The 21,605-nt window shown below is 41.5% G+C and overlaps 2 protein-coding genes across 5 annotated transcripts in view; one reads left to right on the forward strand and one right to left on the reverse strand.

The window, feature by feature from the left end:
- Positions 1-255: 255 nt before the first annotated feature.
- On the forward strand, positions 256-8,161 carry CALML4 (calmodulin like 4). 2 transcript variants are annotated; one of them, XM_081888289.1, is made up of 5 exons: positions 256-442; positions 2,308-2,338; positions 3,701-3,841; positions 4,997-5,185; positions 6,208-8,161. In XM_081888289.1, exons 3-5 carry the CDS (start codon positions 3,775-3,777, stop codon positions 6,303-6,305), a joined length of 354 nt encoding a protein of 117 aa, XP_081744415.1. In that variant the 5' UTR covers positions 256-442; positions 2,308-2,338; positions 3,701-3,774; the 3' UTR covers positions 6,306-8,161. The 2 variants fall into 2 exon arrangements, with proteins under 2 accessions (XP_081744415.1, XP_081744416.1); XM_081888290.1 differs by lacking the exon at positions 256-442 and adding an exon at positions 556-685.
- PIAS1 (protein inhibitor of activated STAT 1) overlaps positions 7,036-21,605 on the reverse strand; it is a 51,346-nt gene continuing 36,776 nt past the window's right edge. For all 3 annotated transcript variants that reach the window (XM_081888286.1, XM_081888288.1, XM_081888287.1), the window contains exons 6-14: positions 21,398-21,532; positions 18,110-18,215; positions 17,265-17,338; positions 16,199-16,359; positions 15,859-15,989; positions 15,357-15,531; positions 13,817-13,959; positions 13,189-13,226; positions 7,036-11,958 (exon numbers count right to left, since the gene is read on the reverse strand). In XM_081888286.1, the coding sequence (XP_081744412.1) occupies positions 11,662-11,958; positions 13,189-13,226; positions 13,817-13,959; positions 15,357-15,531; positions 15,859-15,989; positions 16,199-16,359; positions 17,265-17,338; positions 18,110-18,215; positions 21,398-21,532 (1,260 nt within the window). In that variant the 3' untranslated portion in view covers positions 7,036-11,661. The remainder of the gene's footprint in view (positions 11,959-13,188; positions 13,227-13,816; positions 13,960-15,356; positions 15,532-15,858; positions 15,990-16,198; positions 16,360-17,264; positions 17,339-18,109; positions 18,216-21,397; positions 21,533-21,605) is intronic.

Genomic DNA, 21,605 nt, shown 5'->3' on the forward strand with positions numbered 1-21,605 from the left:
TCCCTAATAAATACAGGGCAAAATTCCCAGGAGATGTTATCCTTGCACAGTCACTATTCGTCTCAACTGGTTTGTAATTAAAAAACAGCAACCTGAGGCCACCTGGGGCAGACCTAGTTGTCTCTCGCTCTGCCACCATTAACCGTCTCTCCTGCCTTCGTGGCTAAGGCCCCCTCTGGAGAAAAACCTATTTAATCCTAGTAACATTTTGGGCAGTGCTTTTTTTTCCTAGGTACTCACTGCCCAGAAATGGCTTGAGGAGGGACAGCCGAGTGGGAAAAAGGAAGCAGCACTTTGCACATGCTCAGCGGACCGCCACAGCCGCTTCGGCCCTCGCCTGAGGCTGCGGTGGCAGGGGGAGGCTGCTGCTGGGGCTACCCACCTTGCGAGGGGCCTCCTCATGAGGGCAGTGGCTGAACGTACTTGGTGGTGAAATGCTGAAGTAAATGTAGAAGGTGCTAAGGTGGCAGATGCAGGGCAGGAAGGGGGCTTTGCTTGGGTGCAAGGAGGGTGGAAGCAGCGGCTCCTGAGGCACCCATGGAAGGGGAGGGGAGGGAGTAGCCGGTTAGGATGGGAGGCAGAGGAGCCAACGGTGATGTAGAGGCCTCCAGTGTAGCTGCACCAACAGCAGCTTGTGCATCATCACAGCAAAGAGCAAAGGGTGAATGACAGGACGTGTCCCAAGGTGAAAGACTTATGGGGAAAGATTTATAATGAGTTGAAAAAAATGTTGAAAAATACATTTATTTAAAAACCAGAGGCCTTTGTACTTGAAATAATAGGATTGGGACTGCCTAAAAAAGATGTTAGATTGTTTTTGTATGCCATTATAGCGGCAAGATTACTACTAGCTAAAAATTGGAAATCTCAAGAACTACCAACAGTAGAAGAATGGCAGATGAAGATGTTAAGACTTTTTGGAGCTGGCCGACCTGACTGGGAGAATCCGCAATCAGAAAGAAGAGGAATATCAAGAAGACTGGAATAAATTTAAAGACTATTTAGCCAAACATTGTAATATAAAACAACAGAAGTCACTTGAAAGTATCAAAATGGCTTAGGATTAGAGTATGAATGTATTGTAAAACATTATGGATTTAGGAAATGTTGAAAAGAAAGGAAGATAGTTATTTGAAGGAGTTAATTTTATTAGAAAGAGGATATTGGAAAACTGTTACAAGGTGATTCAATGAAATTCAGATAGGGGGGATTTGAGGAAGTCAGTTAACAATGATAATGAAATTGGGTCCTAGAGTAATATTGGTTCATATTTTTGTCTTTTTCTTTTCTTTTTCTTTTTTAGTAATGTAATGTCTTTTTCTTTGTGTGTTATATTTGTTATAAATTTGGAAAATCAATTAAAAAAAATTGAAAAAAGGGTGAATGACAGCTCCCTGCAAGGCCCGAGCAGGTGGGTGCCTACCGTCTCTGAGCGCATAAAGCTGGGAAAAGGTAGGAGAGGCAATTCAACACCCACACACCCACCCAACTGGTTGAAGCCTGCGTGGAGAGAATTCGCTAGGTGTCACGAGGAGTGGCCAAGAGAAAGGGTACTGTGTTCTGGCACGATTTGGGGGACCAAATTTTTAAAGTGAGGTCTAAGCATCCGTGGGAATCTCTTGTCCTGCTTTCTTCCACTGGAAGATTCATCCATGCTAACTCCTAGTGGTTGAGTGACCTCCGTGTGTCCTCCTGAAACAATCGCATTAAGCATTAGCAAATGGGCACTAGTGGGTATTTAAACACAGCATGAGGTGTCTTGAAATCTTTTGGGGATTACCAAGCCTTTGAGGCGCTCTATCATTTGGGGGATTCCAGGGTGGTAATTGCTGCTTTTAGTATGGTGGCATTTTCTAACAACTGTCACCCTTGTTTGTTTGCTTTTGTTTTTTAAAAACACCTATGGAGAGGTGAAAAACAGCTTCTAGTAAATCGACATTTCCATGGCCTACTTACTGTCTGTTTAGTAGCTGCTGAAATCCAACACACAGCATGTCCTGTATCCATGACAGCAAAGAGTATTTATTACACCTGCTGCTTCTTGCTACTCGTTGGCACAGGTGGACTTTAGACTTCGACTATACTAAGTCAGACGCGGAAGGCAAAGAGACTAGCAAGCTGGCAGGCAAAGGGAGTGGCACACCCCACTGAAAAGGACAATTAATACCCAAACAATGGTGAATGAAGGGGGACAGAATCTAGCTTGTCTATGTGTGTTGGAGATGACTGGGACGGTGATGTTTCTTGCTTTGCAGATTACAGTTTAATTTATCAAACTTTCCCTTTTGTTCCTTTTGTGTGTTGCAGGCAAAATTCCTGTCCCAAGATCAGATCAATGGTATGTACCTTTTAACAAAACACTCTTTGCAACTAATTAAATGTTCTTACCTTCTTGTTGTGTGTGTCCTGCTCTGCCTTGGAAGAATGCAAAGAAGATTTTGAGGAATTCTTTCCAACAAGTTTCTCATTGAAGCACTGAGAAAGGTCATTTTTAAGTCTTTAAAATATTGGGGAAGTGAGTGCCCACATCTTTACTAGGTATGATGGCACCAAGGATGCCACCATTTAATGCAGGGTTTCCCAAACTTGAGTATCGAGCTGTTTTTGGACTGCTTTTCATAATCCCTGACCACTGGTCCTGCTAGCTAGGGATTATGTGAGTTGCAATCTAAAAACAGCTGGAGACCCAAGTTTGGGAAACACTAGTTTAATGTCTTTTGCAGTTCTTTATAGACGGCTTGTCTATTGATGCATCTGAAGGCAGCCCTGTATGGGGAAGTTTTTTAATGTCTGGTGTTTTACTGTGGTTTTATAATTTGTTGGAAGCTACCCTGAGTGGCTGGGGCAACCCAGTCAGATAGACGGCATATAAATAATTACTACTACTACCTTAGAAACAGATAATAAATAACTTCAGCTACCAAGAACCGCTGCTTGTTCTCACCCACAAAGTCCTTGTTGATGTGAAAAGTTAAGCACAGCTTCACAGTGGTTCCTCTGCTTTTCAAAGGAAAAGTTGCTGTTTTACCTTGAAATGGGTTAGCATTATATTATTGTTTTCCTGCTGTTTCGTCCAGTTGTTTTCCAAGTGTTGCTCATGCAGTGGTTATAGTAATCTGAAAACAATATATAATGAAATGATAGAGAGGGACTTTCACTATTCCTAGAAGGTAGCTATTGTTGTTGTTTAGTCGTGTCCGACTCTTTGTGACCCCATGGACCAGAGCACACCAGGCACTCCTGTCTTCCACTGCCTCCCGCAGTTTAGTCAAACTCATGCTGGTAGCTTCGAGAACACTGTCCAACCATCTCGTCATCTGTCGTCCCCTTCTCCTTGTGCCCTCCATCTTTCCCAATATCAGGGTCTTTTCCAGGGAGTCTTCTCTTCTCATGAGGTGGCCAAAGTATTGGAGTCTCGGCTTCAGGATCTATCCTTCCAGTGAGCACTCAGGGCTGATTTCCTTAAGAATGGATAGGTTTGATCTTCTTGCAGTCCATGGGACTCTCAAGAGTCTCCTCCAGCACCATAATTCAAGAAGGTAGCTAGCGTCCATCGGGCCTCAATAAGCATATATAATGGCCAGGGGTGATTATGGGAGTTGCAGTCCAGAAACATGTGGAGGGCCAAAGGTTACACACACCTTCTTTAGGATGTGTCAGTGAAACTGGGTTTCTTCCTCTCCTCCTTTTTCCCAACTAGAGTTCAAAGAATGTTTTTCTCTCTACGATAAGAAGCATAAAGGCAAGATCAATGCTAGTGATCTCATCACTGTTATGCGCTGTCTGGGGAGCAGCCCCACCCCCGGAGAAGTGGCCAGGCACCTTCAGCTGCAGAAAGTTGGTAAGTAAAGGGTAGGCATAGTCAGCGCTTTAATAAACACTTTCTAGCAAAGGCAAGCTGTACAAATTACTTAGATCCCACCCCAAAATTCTTGGTCAGGTGCTTCTTTCCAAGGGTTTGAGAGCTAGAGTATTTTAATGCTTAAAGCAAGGTTAGCTAAGGTGATTCTCTCCTGCTGTTTTGGAGTCAAATAATCATAGAATTTTAAAGTGGGAAGGGAGCTAAAGAGTTGTCTAGTCCAACCTCTTGCAATGCAGGAATCAATCATCCCTGACAGATGGGCATCCAAACCCTTAAAAAAAAAACTTCCAGTAGAGTCCACCACCTTCTGAGTCCATTCTACTGTCCAACCACTCTTACTGTCAGTCACCTCTTCCTAATGTTTAGTCAGAATCTCCTTGTCATTTGATTACCTCCCCCCTGAAGCAGCAGAAAATAAGCTTGCTCCCTCTTTTATGTGACAGCCCTTCAGATATTGGAAGATGGCTATCATGTCTCCTCTCAGACTCCCCTTTACCAGGCTAAACATCCCCAACTCCCTCCACGGTTCCTCACAGGGCTTCATTTCCCCACCACTGCCTGTTCAAACCCTAGTTCCAGTTACAGATAGGTAGCCGTGTTGGTCTGCCATAGTCAAAACAAAAAAAATTCCTTCCAGTAGCACCTTAAAGACCAACTAAGTTAGTTCTTGGTATGAGCTTTCGTGTGCATATGGTGTATCTGAAGAAGTGTGCATGCACACGAAAGCTCATACCAAGAACTAACTTAGTTGGTCTTTAAGGTGCTACTGGAAGGATTTTTTTTTTGTTCAAACCCTATTAGCATGTATGTGGAATTTGAAAAAAAAAAGTTTCCAATGTGCATCACTTTACACTTCTTTACTTTGAATTGCATTCAACATTTTAATGCCCAGTTTGGAGAGGTCCTTTGGGAGCTCCTTTTTTCTCCTTACATCTGTGAACCACTTGGTGTCATTAGCAAACTTGCCCAGTTCACTGACCATCCCTAAGTCCAGGTCGTTTACGAACAAATTAAAAATCTCAGGTCCGGATGCTGATGAGCCATGATGGGCTGCTTGATCCCCTCCATGGGGCCTATTAGGCACAAGAAACAACCAATTCAGGCAGACTACCCAATCTTTTTTCTGATTTCCAGACAGGACTGGAGAAATGGATTTTTCAACTTTCCTGACCATCATGTACAGGCAAATGCAGCAAGAAGATCCCAAGAACGAAATCCTCTTGGCCCTGTTGATGGCAGACAGGAAGAAGACGGGATTCATTTCAGTGGCAGAGCTGAGGGCCAAGTTGATGAATCTAGGAGAGAAACTGTCTAAGGAGGAAGGTAAAAAGTTCTTAGTGGAGAGATTCTCTCTTGGCTGGCATGCATTTCTGACGTGTCCCCTCAATCTTAATTTTGCCTCCAGCGAACAGGTTTTTTTTAAACAATATTGTATTGATCAGGAGTAATAGGTAAAGGGTATGCTTACTATGTGAAGCAGAAACTCTCCAACCATTTCCAGGTTATCTACCATCAGCCAGATGTTTCGTTGGACTACAACTTACATCAGCCCCTGACAGGAGTTGCAGTCCAAAGTATCTGGAGGACACCAGGTTGCAGAAGGCTGCTTCACAGAGTCTGACTTGAGAGTCGGTGTGGTATAGTGGTTAGAGTGTCAGAGTAGGACCTCGAAGACCAGAGTTCAACTCGCCAGTGAAGCTCACTAGATGACCCTGGGCCAGTCACTGCCTCTCAACCTAACCAACTTTACAGGGTTCCTGGGATTGAGAACCATGAACGCCACCTTGAGCTGTTTGGAGGGAAAAAGTGGGATATAAATGCAATACATAATAGCAACAACAACTGGTTATATTTAAAAGCATTTCCTTTCTATTGACATAGGCTTTTCTGAAACATCTCCAGTCCCCAGTTTGGTTAATTACTAAACTAATCCCATATTTAGATTGCTCTCTCAGACCCCTTTGCTTTCCCATTTTCAAAATGGTACTTCTCTTAAGGAAGTTACCTAAATTAGCAGTGGCACTGGCTCCCACACTTTTCTTGAGAAAACTGGGTTGACAGCACCAATGTAAATATATGGAGCACCAGAGAGACAGGCGGGTGAGTGGAATAGACACAAGTTGTCAATTTCTGAGACCAACAGGATTGGGAAGGAAAGCTGTTGGACTTGTGCCTTTGCACAATGTAACCCACCTATTCCTTGAAATGGGAAAACTCCTTGGACCCACTGTAACATGGTTTACACTTGTTTCACACACACGTGAAAAATAAAAAAGGTAGACAATAATCTAGATATAATGCACAACTAAACTGACATGCCACAATTACTGTGCAATTGTTTACAGTGGACAACCTCCTGAAGGAAGCCAAAGTGGGCCACAATGGAATAGTCAGGTATGAAGACCTGGTCCAATCCATTACTCTCCCTGTTGCCGACTACTGAATCATTGGAAACAGAAGGGCAACCGTCGTCCTTGTGGCTTGCAGTGCTCCTTCAGGTGCTTGATGGAACTGGGATCTCTCCCACTTACTTGCCTTAAATGCTTTGTCTTTTGGAATCCTCAAATTTATATAGTAAAGATCCTATTTTCCCCAGGCCCAAATTGTTGGTTCAAACAAACCAGTGGAACTGGGCTTGTATAAAATGGACCACCTATTTCACTTCAATTTCAGTGTTTTAAAAACAAGGTGCCTAGGAATTGGGGTTATTTTTCAGTCCTGTGTTGGTGGGCCAAGAATTTTAAGGTAGCGTACAGGAAGAACTTGCAGGTTATGTACTATTATTATTCAGCAGGGTTGTGTCTCCTGACCTTGGCAGGAGATGTGTGGTTATTTTCCCTGTATTGAGAAAGCCCATTCAAATCTTGTTTCAAAACAAGGTGGGCTTTAAAAACCAAACAGCACAGAAGGTGCTGAGCAGCCACCACCCACACAATCAGTGGCTACCACTCTTGTCTCTGTGGGGCATGATCTACCAAGCCAGAAGACAGCTCCCAAATTGAGCAGGTCTGATTTAAGAGTACTTCCAAAACCCACTGGCAGAAATTGAGACACAGTAGAGTCCAGTTGTGTCACATTTGTGCTGGTTACCTATAGGACTTCTCAACAGACATGCACACCTCCCTAATAGCTTTCCTGCAGATGTAAATTTACAGTGTGCAAATTCAGCAACATTTATTCCAGAAGAGACAACGTAATAATGCTTTTTATTACATCTAAAGATGTTTTACATAAACAGGTAACATTCAGTAGGGTAAACCATTTTTTTCCAATGCATGTAATAAATATTTTCACTTGATACTTTTATACAAACTGACATTGGTCTACTATACATTTTATTTAAAAGCCACTTTTAAAACTTGTTTGGCATGCTGTATGGAAAACTAAGAGAAAGTTAAGGCAATGAATCACAGATCTGAGTTTATGGAATAACTTTTTTAAAGTTTCTGCTTATTTACATATTGTTTTCCCTTTTGTTAATTAGAGTAACAAACAGCAGCACAAGCCGGGGGCCTCTGGCAGGTTCTCTCTCAATAAAAATCTAAGCTCTCATTGAAAGGAAAATAATAAAAACAAAGCAAGACATAATGTATTGTGAAAAAGAAAACACCCTGAAATGTTTAATGCAATGAAAAAGATTAACCACATTAAAAAAACAAAAAAACAAGGACTAGCTACAAGTTCGGTGGAAGGTTTCTAAAAGTGCCTTCTTCCAGGGGAGTATGGTATATGTTTGATAGGGATAAGAAAATCTGGGAATGCAGTAATGAAAATATTGCAAGACTTTGCAACAAACTGCTAGTTAAGTCTTAGCAAGGTTTAATTTGGTTTTGCTTTTAGGTAAAAACAACAACAACAAACTCTGCATCGAGTAATGCCCACAGAAGTGATTCAGAATCACTCTACCCCTGCTATTATACAAGGATCTTGCATCTGTGTGTACTTGTGTAGACACACACACACACACACACACTCACTCACTCACTCACTCACTCCCCCAAAATTTTTGTACAAAGTGAGACACACATCCAAGCAGCACACATCCCTCTACTTCTCTTTTGGAAAAACAAGGACAAAAAAAAGTGAGCCAACAAGTTATGAAATGCAAGAAGTACGCTTTCCATATTCAAATTTAACAGGATTTGTGTGTTAACTAAAAAACACGCCTTAACTCCATGTTACTAAAAAAAATATCTCTGCAATTCTTAAAAATTAGTATTTTAAAGAAACTGACAGACTGCAGGTAATGCCAAAAATGGAACCTTTCCCCAATTAACTATTATTGTTGGCTAAAAAACACACAAACAACTTAAAACACACACACACTGGCCAGGAAATAGCTTTTCAAAAGAGGTTCCCGGAATTAAATACATCAAAAATCCCCTCCCCGGCCCAAAACCCAAGTTAAGGGAGGCCAGGAAACACTATTCAGTTTGAATTGGGAAGATTCATTGTTTTTACTTAGTATGAAGGACAGGAGGAGCAGGAAAAGACATATAAACAATGGTTTGCTACCATAAATTTCCAAGCGCTCTCCACATTAAACATTAACTGACTGACCTTTTTTTGTGTGTGCCTTGTCTCATTTGTAATGCTTTTAAATTTCTCATTCCCAAACTGCAAGTGCAATGCCCACCCCTTACTGCCCACCGTGGTGAGAAGTGTCATTTACCTTATCAGAGAGAGAGAGAAACATGGAAACCCGTGGGCTCAGTGTAGCAGGTACCTTTTAATTTCACAATTAACTGGACTTAAAAAACCTGAACCAGTCCTAGAAGATTTCTAGTCTTACACAGTTCTAGATCTTTATCGAGCACCCACAGGCTAAGAAAGAGGATGGGCAAAATCCTCCCCCGCCCCCAAACACCATTCAGGCAAGTCACACTGAAGATAATTGCACTCTCAGGCAGTTCCCGTTTACTGTAAAACACAATATTACTTCCAGCATTCAAACACACCAAACAGCACTGAAAGCAGAGTACGGCATTCCTTGAAGCCTGACGAATTGTTGGAAAGTCTCCTAAAATTCTGACTCGACAGTTGTTTTGTCAGATGTACAAAAATCTCAACAGACATGCAGATAAAAACCATTTGAGTTGCAGTAGATACATTTGGTGAGTAGGGGGGGGAGCCTTGTGTAGATGCTGTAGCCAAGTGCACACTTATATATGCTTGCATTGCATGACAATAAATGGGTCATAAATACACTCAATTGCAGCCCATCATCTGCATGCACTTGACTGTACCACATATTCCAGGTAACAATATAGGAAGATGCCTCATACTGAGTCAGACTATTGGTCCATATAGCTCAATATTGTCAACACTGACTGGTAGCAGCTCTCCAGAGTCCTAGGCAGGGGACCTTCCCAGCTCTACATGGAGTTGGCGGAGACTGAAGCTGGAGCCATCTGCATTCAAAGCAAGCTACAAGACCCACATCTTACAATGTATTTAGCAGGTGGTACCCAGACTCATGTTTAAGTGCCTGATAAAAGGCATTCACCTTAAGCTAAGAAGCAGAGCATCAGCTACAGGGTTTCATCAGAACACTTGTCAATTTTGATTCCTGCAACTACACTGTGACCAGACTTTCCAAAGTTAGCAAATCTCTGATTGTTTCAGTGTTTGGAATGATCCTTCCAATTGCAACAAAATGGGACCACATTTTATATTAAGTTAAGCCAGTTTCATTATACTTTTTAAAAAAGAAATCAGTTTCTGATGCCTCCAAGCTAGATTGAACTTAGAAAGGATTCCTCTTTTGTGTTCCTTTTATTTAGATTTTACTGACATTTAATAAATTATAAACTAGTCAAAGGAAACATTTCAGCCAGACAGTGATGGAATTCACATGCATGAAACAGACACACTGAGACACACACACAGAGAGATCTATAAATACATATATACACACACATATACATATGAACAAACATTTTAAAAATTCAAGTCAGCTTTTAAAATGGCGAAGGGGACATTTGAAAACCCACTTAGAACATTTATACTGTCTCTCAATTAGTTGAAAAGAAATGATTGTTTCCTATTAAAAAGTGGTGGCTTGATATCAATGCAAAGTTTATCTTAAAAACAATTTTGAAAACAGAGCTGGGGGGACAAGATACTAACTTCTGCAGCTATGGTTTAAAGAAATTGCTAACATGGTCTTTGATAAAGTATAGCAAAAAAAGAAAAAAACTACAACCAACCCTGCTACCTCCCTCCTTCCTATCCATTCCTGATTTGTTGTAAATCTAGATTTTTAAAAGCTAGCTATAAAGTATTTTCACAGCAGAGAACAGATCTGCACTCCAATGAGGGCTCTGGGATACATCAACATGGCTGCTTGGCCCTCCCCTTCTTTCTCCCATGTACTATGAACAGTTTCCCTTTCTCTCTGTTTACATGTTCTGTCATTTAGTAAAAAAGGAAGAGTTTAAATAATCCCCAAGTTACTCTTTCCTAATTAATCATACAGGTTTCAAGGTAGTTGGGGGGGGGGAGAGACCCACAAACACTAAAGGGGAATTAAATATAGTTTCACATGCTCAGTCAGAAGAAGCCAAAATCATTCAATAATTATTTTGAAGCCAATAAGCAGGTAGGGGGGTGGGTCACCCTCAAGATTTTAACAAATTTTGGTAAATTTGAAGGAAAGGGGGAAGGACTTTGAACTTAAAAAAAGAGCTGTGTGGGGTTCGGCCACTAATATAGCCCAATCTGATGCAGGTTTGTTCTGAAGCACAAGTGCGTAGGATTGGAGCCTATTGTTCAAATATGCTTGCAGAATGGACTCTGCGTGCTATTTGTTATTATCCGCTGCAAAATACATTTTTTTCAAATGATATCATCTCATTCAAGTCCTGATAGCACAGTACGATGTAGGAGTTTAGATTTTTAAAGTCCCGGGGAAGGAAGTTTGAGTGTCAGCCCAATGTCGAATGACCTCAAGAAAGCAAGTCTTTAACACAGAACATTTAACATACAAGAAAGGATCACCGATGCCTTTATGGCAGCAGGATTTTAAGAAGCCATTTTGCCTCATGCAAAAGCGGAGAGACCTTCCAATGGTAATGCTTCAACATGCAGGAGTGTGGGTATTTTTTCCCCCATGAGGAGAACTGATGAACACACAAACAGAACAATATGGTGTCTGGTGAAGGAACAAGGAAGGTTCCGAACAGAAGTTCGGAACCAGAAGAAAGAGCTGAAAGAACATTCCAAGAAGCCACACAACCAGTTTAGCAGGCAGAGAATGCTGTGGAATTGACATAAATTACAACGAAAGAGAGAGGGCCTGATCCACTGGCACAAGACTAATTCATTTCAATGGTGCTTGTGCAGGAAAATATTCCCAGAGGATTGTGCCCTAAGGAGGAAAACCATTCCCTCCAGTTATTGTGGGTGCCATCTGTCTTCCCTGGAACTAGAAGCCTCCCAGAACTTTTCAAAGCTTCAATCACTCCATTACTTTTCCATTAATATCACTGTGAAGAAACAAAGTGATGCAGTTAAAAATCAAAGCCTTAAAACAAACGAACACTCGAGACAGAAAGGTTGGTGTAAAATCTTCCGTATCCAAAAATCTAGGTTGGGAGCTTTTGTCATTTTTTTACCAGTCAAACCATATTTTGTTTATATACAAAAGTACAACTGAAAATATAGTTTTGTTCTCTGTACATATCTTAATATTTTTTTCCCTACAAAAAGGAAAAGCTCGTCTGCATTTCTAAACAAAATAAGATAAAACAAAACCCCAGATCTCTCCTCTAGCTAGTCCAGTGAAAACTCAACAAAATTCAGTCCAAGGAAATGATATCCGGCATGACGCCAAAGAGAGAGGCTGGGTCTGTGTTACTTCTGTTGGCCACGGGGTGGCCATGGGTCTCTCGCAGGCTGTTGGAGGACACCAGGCTGCTGTTGCTGCCGCTGTTGCTGCCGTTAGTGGCTGGAAGGGTGGCACTCCCTCCTGCATTCAACTGATCCAGGAACATCTGAGACGAAGCATAGGGGAAAAACCGGGAGTGCAAAAGTTCTGGGTCATCTGAAGCAGACACGGCGGCGGCTGCAGCGGCCAGAAGAGAAGTGCTATAATGCTGGAGATGTGAAGGAGGACAAAGGGCAGCTGTGAGGCACTGGAGAGCAGGTTTTAATAAACGGTACTCATGCATATTTTTCCTACTACTCCACTGTTTTTATTTCACGCCCTTCACCGTAAGGGTGGGTTGCAGCAATATGCTCACACAAGTAAAAAAAGCAAAACCAGCACAGTATAGATAAGACAAAAGAGGTGGGTTCACAGGGTTAAAAGGCCAGGGGGCTACAGGCCAATGAAGAGGGGATTCCAAGTACTTATGGGCAGCTCAGTTTCTTTCCAGAACTGCCACTGTTACAGGTTACAGGTGCCATGTAATAAAATCTGCTTCACACTTGTAAGAAACCTGTATTTTAATATAGAAGCACCTACACTTTGGAACTCTCTGCCAACTGACATCAGGGCCGGTGCCCTCACTGTATTCTTTTTGACACCCACTAAAAACATTTTTGTTCTGGCAAGCCTACTCAGACATGTAGGATGTTGGTGCATGTTTTAAACTGGTTACTGATTGTTGCCGATTTTGTTTTGTTTTTGAACGTTTTAAACTGCTTTTGCTGATTTTACTATTGTAAACTGCTTTGATACAATTTATACACTCAAGCTGTGTATAATTTTTTTGAAATAATAAAATAATAAATAAAAGGGTCATCAAAACTCCTGCATGCAGATCACAGGCATGTTGGATTTGTTGGGTGCAGTAACTGGACACAGAACCGAGTGCCCCAAGAATACTGGTTTTCTGCAGTCATGCTCTAGGGAAAAGGTCAGGCTCAAGGTTTCCCTGAGAGGATTACTGAAATCAGAGGAGGCAGTATAATGGGGAGGAAGTGAGACCTTGACTGTGGGGAGAAGCCCCACTTCCTATTTACTGGACTTTACTGGCAAAATGCACGCAGAGTCCTTTAGCATTTCCTTAAGGAAGAAAAAGACCTGAATGCTTTTTAAAAAACAAGTTAAATGTTCAGTTTTAAGCAATACTTTCGCAGTGCAATCCCAGTTGTGCAGGCGTGCTCCCCTCAGTGATGGAAATAAATGCTAGAATAATGTATTCTGGCAAAGATATTCTAGCACATCAAAAATAATTTATAATACTGCCTGGTGGTTTCAGCCACTTGACATTTTCAATTTGGGATACTGTATTAAGAAGAAATTCTCCCTATATTAGATCAAAACTACTCCCCTTTGTGACTGTTCTAGAATTGTTTCCTGCCTCCCATTAGCAGCTTACCTGATTGTCTCCTGGTAAGAATGAGAAGAAGTCCAGTCCTATGAAAAAGGCAAAATGAAACAGGTTCATTTTCTCTAAACACACATCCCAAAATCAAACAGCTTTAAGCAGAATATAGCACAGATCCTAATCACTCTTGCTTAGCCTCCAGCCTTCCTCAAACAGTGCTTCTCTTAAACTAACCTACGCAAAATTATGTCAGGAAAAAGAAAAATATGTTAAGTATGTTGGTTTTTTTGCTACAAACCTTTGGTGACAGGCCTTGTGAAGCCATGAAAAGGGGCCAAACCTTGTATGACCCATGCTCTGCACACCTTAGATTGTAGTCTCAACCCCCAACACCATCAGTTTAAAAGGATATTAGTAGCAAGGTTGTGAAAGGCTCCATCACTCAAGGCAAATACCTCACACTCAGTAATGTGGTGGCTGCTTCTCTACTACTAATTACAGTAACTAATTCAGTTTATATTCCACCCAAAGAAGCCCGGGGCAGCAAACATATCAATAATATGAAATATGTTTAAAAGCCTTCTGAAAACGATTGAAACATTCTTAAACAGTTAAAATATCCAAACAGTAATTTCAGGTATTACTATTATCTATGATGTTTGTCCTGTCAGAAACCTACCTTGGAGGTCATAAGGCATGGGTGTCATATGGAACGGGTGCCTGTAGTCTTGTATAAGTGACGTGTTGATGTAGCTTGTGTCAACAGCCGGAAGGCTCGGGGTTCTTGAAACAGGAGAGACTTGATGCGGCATACTTGAAATGCTAAGAAGCAGAAGCAGAAGCCTGAGTTTAGAAGATGGGGCCTGCAGACTCCTCCTGCAGTATCCCAAACAGACAGAGCCTGGGGTTCAGAGCTGGGCATTTGTGGTCTTTCCTAAAAGACAGCTCCTTTCACTTCATGCTTTCTGACAAATGTTTGATGCAGCTAGATTTTGCATATATACTACTGCCACAAATAATCCTGAGGTTCTCTTGCAGGGTCCTTTTCACCCTGCCTTTTGCTTTTGCACCTCCTGCTTGCCATCCTTATCCCCACAATTCAGAACCTAATAACATAAGAAGGGCCTGCTGGATCAGGCCAATGGCTCACCTTGTCCAACATCCTGTTGATGTATGAAACCCTCATGAATAATTTCTGCAGCACAGGCCTCTGCCAAACATTAACCGCATGGAGGGGAGAACCTAAGAGCTCTTCCATGTGCTTCTGTTTCCAGAACTGGGGCTAGTGAAGGATTTGGTCACCTGGGGGCAATTTTTATTCACCAGAAAGGGACAGGTGTGCAAGCAATGGCAAGCTCTTATGCACAGCACAGAAATGAAATACTTGAAGATATCTGAGAGCACCTCTGAAGGCTTGGGGTTCAAATCTCACTCGGTTTTATACTCCCAGCCTCCTTTAAGTATTCCGGCAACTGGAAATGGGCATTGTAATTTCAGCAAGGTAGGGGTAGAGGCAGGGAGTGAACTAGTTCAGACTTCCTGTTTATGGAAACTCAAGACAAAAAGTCACACATAACAGAAACCACCCCCCTCCCTCATGCAACTTAGCCATAAAAGACTCTGTACAGTTAGTTCATCATTAAAGGCAATTTTTTGAAGTAGGGTATTTCTATGCTTCCCAAAACAAAATATATTCTTATATTAAATACACTCATGCCAATACCCTACTGTATTTTGATTAGCTAATCACCTTGGTTACAATGTCAGAGGTGTCATCTAGCTTCCACAATTGCCCCAATACTTGTTATAGGTCCAGAAACTGTACTGCCTCAGGGAAATTCTCAATTATTATTTGTTGTAAAAATGCATTGGATACAGTCTTTTTGCCAGAACCGGTAACAACTTTCTTTCTTATGGGAAAAAGAAGCAACAGAAGGGCCACATTTGCCATTAAAATGCCACTGTCTGCATTCCATGTTAGTCATAATCAGAACACGCCTATTGAAATTAATGGATCTGACTGACCGAGGTCCATTAATTTCAGAGAGTCTTCTCGGAACATAACTTCAGCTGAATACAATCCAATGCTTTTAAGTTGAAAGGTTTTGATGGCTTACAAGTTCCATGAAATGAAACAGTGAGCTCTGCCTATACAGCCTCACATCGAGGGCGCTGAGCTGCAGCCCACCACTTCCCAAGGCAGCTAAGTGTCTCCTCACCTCTTATTGTTAATGGGTGATGCAGGAGACAGGGAAGGGCAGCTCCTCTTGGCCGATGGCTCCTCCTCTTCTTCATCCGATGAGCTGTCAATGGTTAAGTCAATCACCTCAACTTTCTTATTTTTGCTTGACTGATGAGAGGACACTTGATGATCCACAGAAGAACTTAAGCAACCTAGAAAGAGACCAGTCCAGTGCTGAAGTCCCAACTGGTAATTGCAACGTGCGTGTGTGTTAAAATACAGTTAAACAGCCATACGATGCTGGGGGCTGAAAGGAGTTGTAATCCAAAACATCTGGAGGTCTCCAAATAGACCCAAGGCTGATCTAGATAATCAACCTGTTCCAGAACAGTGTGCCTCAAGAGGACTTAATTGTAAGGTCTGCACTTAGGAATTACACACTTACAAAGCACCAAAATCATGAGCCAGAACAAAGAGGAGAAAATGAAAAAGTCAGAAAGCAGGAGCAACAGTTTAGCAAGTCGACTTCAGTAACTCACCTTCCACTCCATTAAAAGATGCAGTAACCTCTTGTGCCTCTTTTTTTGATCTCATAGGAGCCCAGGTTCCGTCTTCCTTAAACTGAATTTCATCACAATCTGTGCAGTATTTCAAGATTTCCATAAACAACCTATTTAAAAAGAACCTCCTTAGAATCTCACCCAGAAAGCATGGAGGAATTTGCACATAAGGAACATTCATGCTTCTGAAATCCATCAGAGGTGGCAAAAACACACAACCTCAGTGGTTTCAGACCTTTACAAAAAGGGCAAAAATATTTCCAGGCACATTACTTGCTTCACTATACCCAGCTTTTACTGGCTTCCAAAAAGTACTTACCCATCAATTATTAGGTGTTCGTAAGGAGCTTTGTTGTCACACACAGGGCAAACCCAGGTGGGTTTCTTCTCATTCATTTGAATATACAAAGTGGCATCAAAGCACTGAAGATGTGAACAAGTCAGGGACCTGCAGGGTATCGCCAGCCGCATTTTACCAAGCTATTAAAATAAAAAGCAAAAGCATTCTTTCTATGCCTTGATTTACAAAAAAAGAACAAAGGACTCTGCTTAAGAGAGATGCATTTTAAAATCATGTAACTCCAGGTAAGTCAAGCAAGAGATTCAGGTTACACATAAGAGCGGAAGGCACACTCTCCTTTCACAGTCTGCATGAGCAGCAATCAGTTCACCTCCCCAATATGATCTTCCCAGTGGAGTCTCTTTGATCAACACCTCTGGTGTAAATATTGCCCAATATCTCAAGTCACAATTTGGTCCAAGTCCTATTTCAAAAACCATACACTACAGAACCATTTTCACAGCCTCAGAGTTCACAGGTTTCATCTCTGCGATTGTGTGCTCTGATTGAGAAAAATACCTCTCACCTCTGTAAAGCAACTTACAAATTTATCACTGTCACATTCAGCATGACGAAGGACAGCCTCTGATACATCTCAGCTAAATTATCTGTCCCATTTACAAGTCAAGAACTGGCAATGATGCCCCACTATCAGGTTGCAGGAAAATGAGGTTGCTTTAGGACAGGGTTGGCTACCCTTTGGGTGCGCCCCCCAATGTTGCTGGACTGCAACATCCAGCAAGGGGCATAACTTGGACAAGGCTGTCTCTGACATTCACAGTGGAAAGAGATCCTTCCTGCTAAAATTTGACTTGAAACTTTCTGCCCCATTCTACAGGCAGCTGAGGCTGACAAGAGCTGTAGGCTATGGGAGACTGTTCCATACCAATTACCTGCCCTTCTCACAAGAGGATATTGCCAGTTTCAGACTTCTACCCTCCTGAACACCAAGACCCTTTGCATCAATTAAACTTGGGTTTTCAACTTCTATTCAAATTGGCATTGCTACAGCAAATAAAGCCACTTTAGGGAAGTTAAGACTTACTGGGCATAGAAGAGAAACTCTTAAGCTGGTTGTTGCTATTTCACTGTCAGGATCTGCAGTTAGTTTCTCTTTGACTGTCAAGGAAAGAAGAAATGGGGGTGGGGAGAGGAACAAAAGAACTATTAAAAGATCCATCAGGCACATTGGTTAAAAAGGCTGGAAAGATCAGCAGCACAGGAATCCTAACTGGAGAAACCATCACTTGCTGTAGGTGGAGTTAGGATGTTCTGCCACCTTAGAAGCCCCAAGATCAGCTGGCAGGTGGAAGAACAGCAAGACACCAGGCACTGACCTTTCACCCATGGGATACTGTAGGTGGGAAAGGGAGAGAAAGTCATGGAGGCAGAAACGGTCCTAGACTGAGACTAACTAATGAGCAAAAGGAGAAAGGTCTGGAATGAACACCAACCCAGAAAGAACTATAAAGCATCTTGTGGCACCTAAGAGACTAGTAAATTCATTATGACTTCAGTTTTTGTGGTCCACAGTCCACTTCATTGGCTGCATAAAGGGTAATCCTAAATCCAGCACACACACTCAAACATTCACTTCCAAGATTCAGCAACCCCCCAAAAAACAGCAAGCAGACCAGCCCACTCCAGTTCAGGAGGCTTTATATTCTGAGGTTTTTTCTTTGCAAAGGAAACTTAAGAGCTGGGTTCCACAGAAACTGTGGACCCCAGATGCGGCAGAATTATCAGAGCGTGGAGAGAACTTTCATTCTGGGCACCCTGAACATTTCAGGCCCCCATCACAAACGGCAGCATTAACTGCATGAGGAATAGTTATCACTGTGTCTATCTATCTGGACATTTATATAAGGAATATGCATGAAGTGGACATACTTAGCGCTCTAGAATGATCAGGATTCCTGATGCCTTTCGCTCGTAACCTCTGCAACAGGACTGTAGAAGACAGTTGCTTGACAAGGTAGACCGCCATAGAATAATTCTGAATAGAAAAAAAGCAAGAACAAATGAGAATCAGCTTGGCCAATGAACATGCGTCTTATTTTAATGTGTCCAAATCCCATCCACCCACCGCGTTTTTTCAGCCCTCAGGAACCAGAGGCAAAATTCACTGGCAACATGTGCAACACAACTCTCATTTATGTCTATCTACACCATTCCAGCAGGGGAAAACATGGCAGGTGCTTTTACTTTTTTGCTCAGGGTCGAAAGACAGACCTTGTGCGAAGAATCAGGATAAAAGTAGGCGTGCCCTGCATGAAGCCTTTTACCTTATCAACTCACAGTTGGCAGTGAATTTGGAACAAGAGAACACCAAAAAAAGTGCGTCCAATTGAGACTAACTATCACCCAATGATAATAATATTGCAATGACTAACTCAACAATTGTGACCATTAGGGAAACTCCGCATGTTCCCCTTCCCCACTCCAAAATCTACCAACTGATCACAGTTTGGCAGGCAGGCAGAACAATGGCACACTGAAGTCTTTGCAAGAGACATAAAGGCATAAGGTGTAAGTACAGTTACAAGCATAACACAAATGTAAAAGAAGCCTTAAAAATACTAACCATAAGCATGTATTACTCCTACAATATACTCTTATAAAAACACTTTGTAAAAAAAAAAATCAAGGGTAAAACAAGCCCATTTTCTCTAATATTTAAAACATAAAGTTATTTTATATTTTATAATGTGCTTAAGAAAGATATTCTTGTACCAGCAGATGCAACACTAACATTGAATAATGTAAAAACTGTGGTTTACAAACAGCTTCAAAATGTATTGGCACTGACAGCAAAGTTAATTTAAACATCTCTTCAAAGTCAATGCAGGGGAATTAAAAAGTAAATCTGTTACATCAGAAACAAAGTAATAAATATATTGATTTACTCCAAATGCAAGCCTGCTAGCACTGTCTTACAGAATTCCTATGCTGTGACTATATGGAAAATGATTTCTAACTTCAAAGAAGAAATTGGCAGTTTCCTTTATTTATTATTTATATCTGCCATTCTTTTTGGCATAAACATCTAAAAATAATTTGGCTACTCTCAGAATACAACAGAAGTGAAAAATAAAATTATCTATTCAGCTAATCCAAATATAATAAGCAGATGGTACAGAAACATCCACTTCCAAAGTAGAAAAACCTATATACGTCACCACCATTTAACAGTGTCAATGAATAGATTGTCAGGTGAATGAATCAATTTCTCTTCGAATTCACCCATATAAAATTAGCCAATTCTGAAGTCATGGACATCACAGTACTCTTAGTTTGCCAATTACATTTTCCAGTAAACAGAAAAACCTGATTCTTCAAGAGACTCGGCTATTGAGGCAAGATGGTATGTTAGTGGGTTCCTATCGTCACTCCTTCTGTTCAAGATGTTGGTTGTGATGACATTCCATTAAAGGAGGCATTGAATTTTTAGTGATGCAGTTGAAAAGTTTATTTACTTTTAAAGCTTGTGTTCCACAGATTGCCCCAATAAAGACAGCTGAAGATGCTGATTTCTTATCAAAATATGTGTGCACCTTATTGCTTTTCCACCTTCCTGTTGTTGGTGTGCTCCTCCTCCCTCTGTGTATGCTATGAAAGTTTGACAAACAGTGCATTGCTCTGTGTAGCAGAAATTACTTTTAAGAACTCCAAACAAGCTGTCTTTGCTAGATACATTAGAGCTAAATCTCCTGCTGCCCTGCCTGAAAGCCTCAAAACGAGTTGAAAGCAGAGGAGGGTGATAGTGCTTAATTAAAAAAAATTAACCTGGGGACTCAGGGCTGCCTAGAAGCTACATCCTCTGATCTAAAAGCCTTGTTCTCCTGAGCTCAAATTTCTCAAGGCAAAGGTCTTTAGAAGCACAAAGGATCCTGCTGGAATCTGAATCCAATTCTGTCCAGCTTTATGATTCCACAATTGTAGACAGCATTGCTTTTTTAAAAAAAAGCAGGGCCAGATATAACAAAGCCAAACCTTTCTTTATTAAGCATTGCTTAGTATGTTATTATAAATGTTTTCCCCATCAAACTTGTAGAGGGCTACATGTTTATTTAATGCTTCAATTAGGGCAAAAGACAAGAGCTGCTAATTAACAGCATTATTTACTGACAGCTTGAATCCACAGAGCGTGGAACTTGCCCACAGCAAGTTTTGATGGAAATTTTGGTGGGTGGGGAAGAGAAGTCACATGGCATAGAAGCTGGAACAAGGTTATTATGCCTTTACCTGAATTACGTTGATCCAGACTGGAAATCTGTGTTTGAAAGTCCCAGATGGTATTGCAAATACCAACGCCCACTATGAGACCTTGTAGAATTAATTACAAGTTCCAGAAGGCAATCATGTTTGAGTCTTGTGGCTACCAAACTGAATGTGCCATGCAGCTCTATGACCCTTTAATTTATGTGGGGGCTCTAAATGTTAACTGCATGGAGTCAAGCAATGGCACTGGGATTGCTTCTTCTTTTGCTTACAGTAAGTCTTTGGAAATCCAATATTGACATCCTTTCTCCATCTCCTTATCTAAGCTTTCTATTTCTCAATCAAGGACCTACAAAGCCTTACGTGGCTCAGACCCATTACCTCAAGGACTGCCTCTCCCCATATGAACCAACCTGGAACCTGCAATCAACATCTGAGGCCCTTTTCCGTGGACTTCCATGGGAGGTCCAGAGGGTGACAGCAAAATAATGAGCCTTTTCAGTGGTAGCTCCCAATCTGTGGAGGGAAGTTCGTCTGGTGCCATCGCTGAATATTTTCAGGCACCAGGCAGAAACATTTCATTTTAAGCAGATCTTTGGCTTTTAACTGTACGTGGCCTTTTAGAATGTACGGGGCGTTTTAATGGTTTTTCCACCCTGGTTTTAATTTATGTATTTTTTTTTGTAAACAACTAACAAATTTAACACATAAATAAATCTGTCTATATTCCATATCCCTCTTACACGTCTACATACAGTCCATTCAGGGTCCCTACTCAAATGTAGCAAGGTAAACTAAGATATAGTCAGTACATAAAAGTGTAAGAAACTACAGAAAGATTTCCACAAAGGTATTAGATCTTGACAGTACTAGTCAAATTCCATGAATTTCTACAGATGCATACAGCCCCCCCACTCCACCCCACCCCCACCCCTCTGATAGCCAACTGTAACTCACTCTTCCTATTTCTGCAGTCCACGAGACAACGATTGTGTTTGGTACTGTCGTGGACAGCCGCACAAGTGAGGTGATGTTGATTGGTCTGCTAGGTCGCTTTGGTTCAACCCCATTTTTGGTTGGTGGAAGATAGCCCTGAAACAACACATACATCACCATGAATATGCAAAGCAACTTCTCTTTTGCCCCCTTGTTTGTCCTTGAATGA

The sequence above is a fragment of the Podarcis melisellensis genome, assembly GCF_964234715.1.
Source record: "Podarcis melisellensis genome assembly, chromosome: 14".
Classification (NCBI taxonomy): Eukaryota; Metazoa; Chordata; class Lepidosauria; order Squamata; family Lacertidae; genus Podarcis; species Podarcis melisellensis.

What these genes read in the sequence shown, in the direction of transcription:
- CALML4 (XM_081888289.1), top strand. Translation starts at nt 3,775, where the DNA reads ATGCGCTGTCTGGGGAGCAGCCCCACCCCCGGAGAAGTGGCCAGGCAC. An exon ending in CCTTCAGCTGCAGAAAGTTG is followed by an intron (nt 3,842 to 4,996) that starts GTAAGTAAAGGG and finishes TCTGATTTCCAG; the next exon opens with ACAGGACTGGAGAAATGGAT. An exon ending in GAAACTGTCTAAGGAGGAAG is followed by an intron (nt 5,186 to 6,207) that starts GTAAAAAGTTCT and finishes AATTGTTTACAG; the next exon opens with TGGACAACCTCCTGAAGGAA.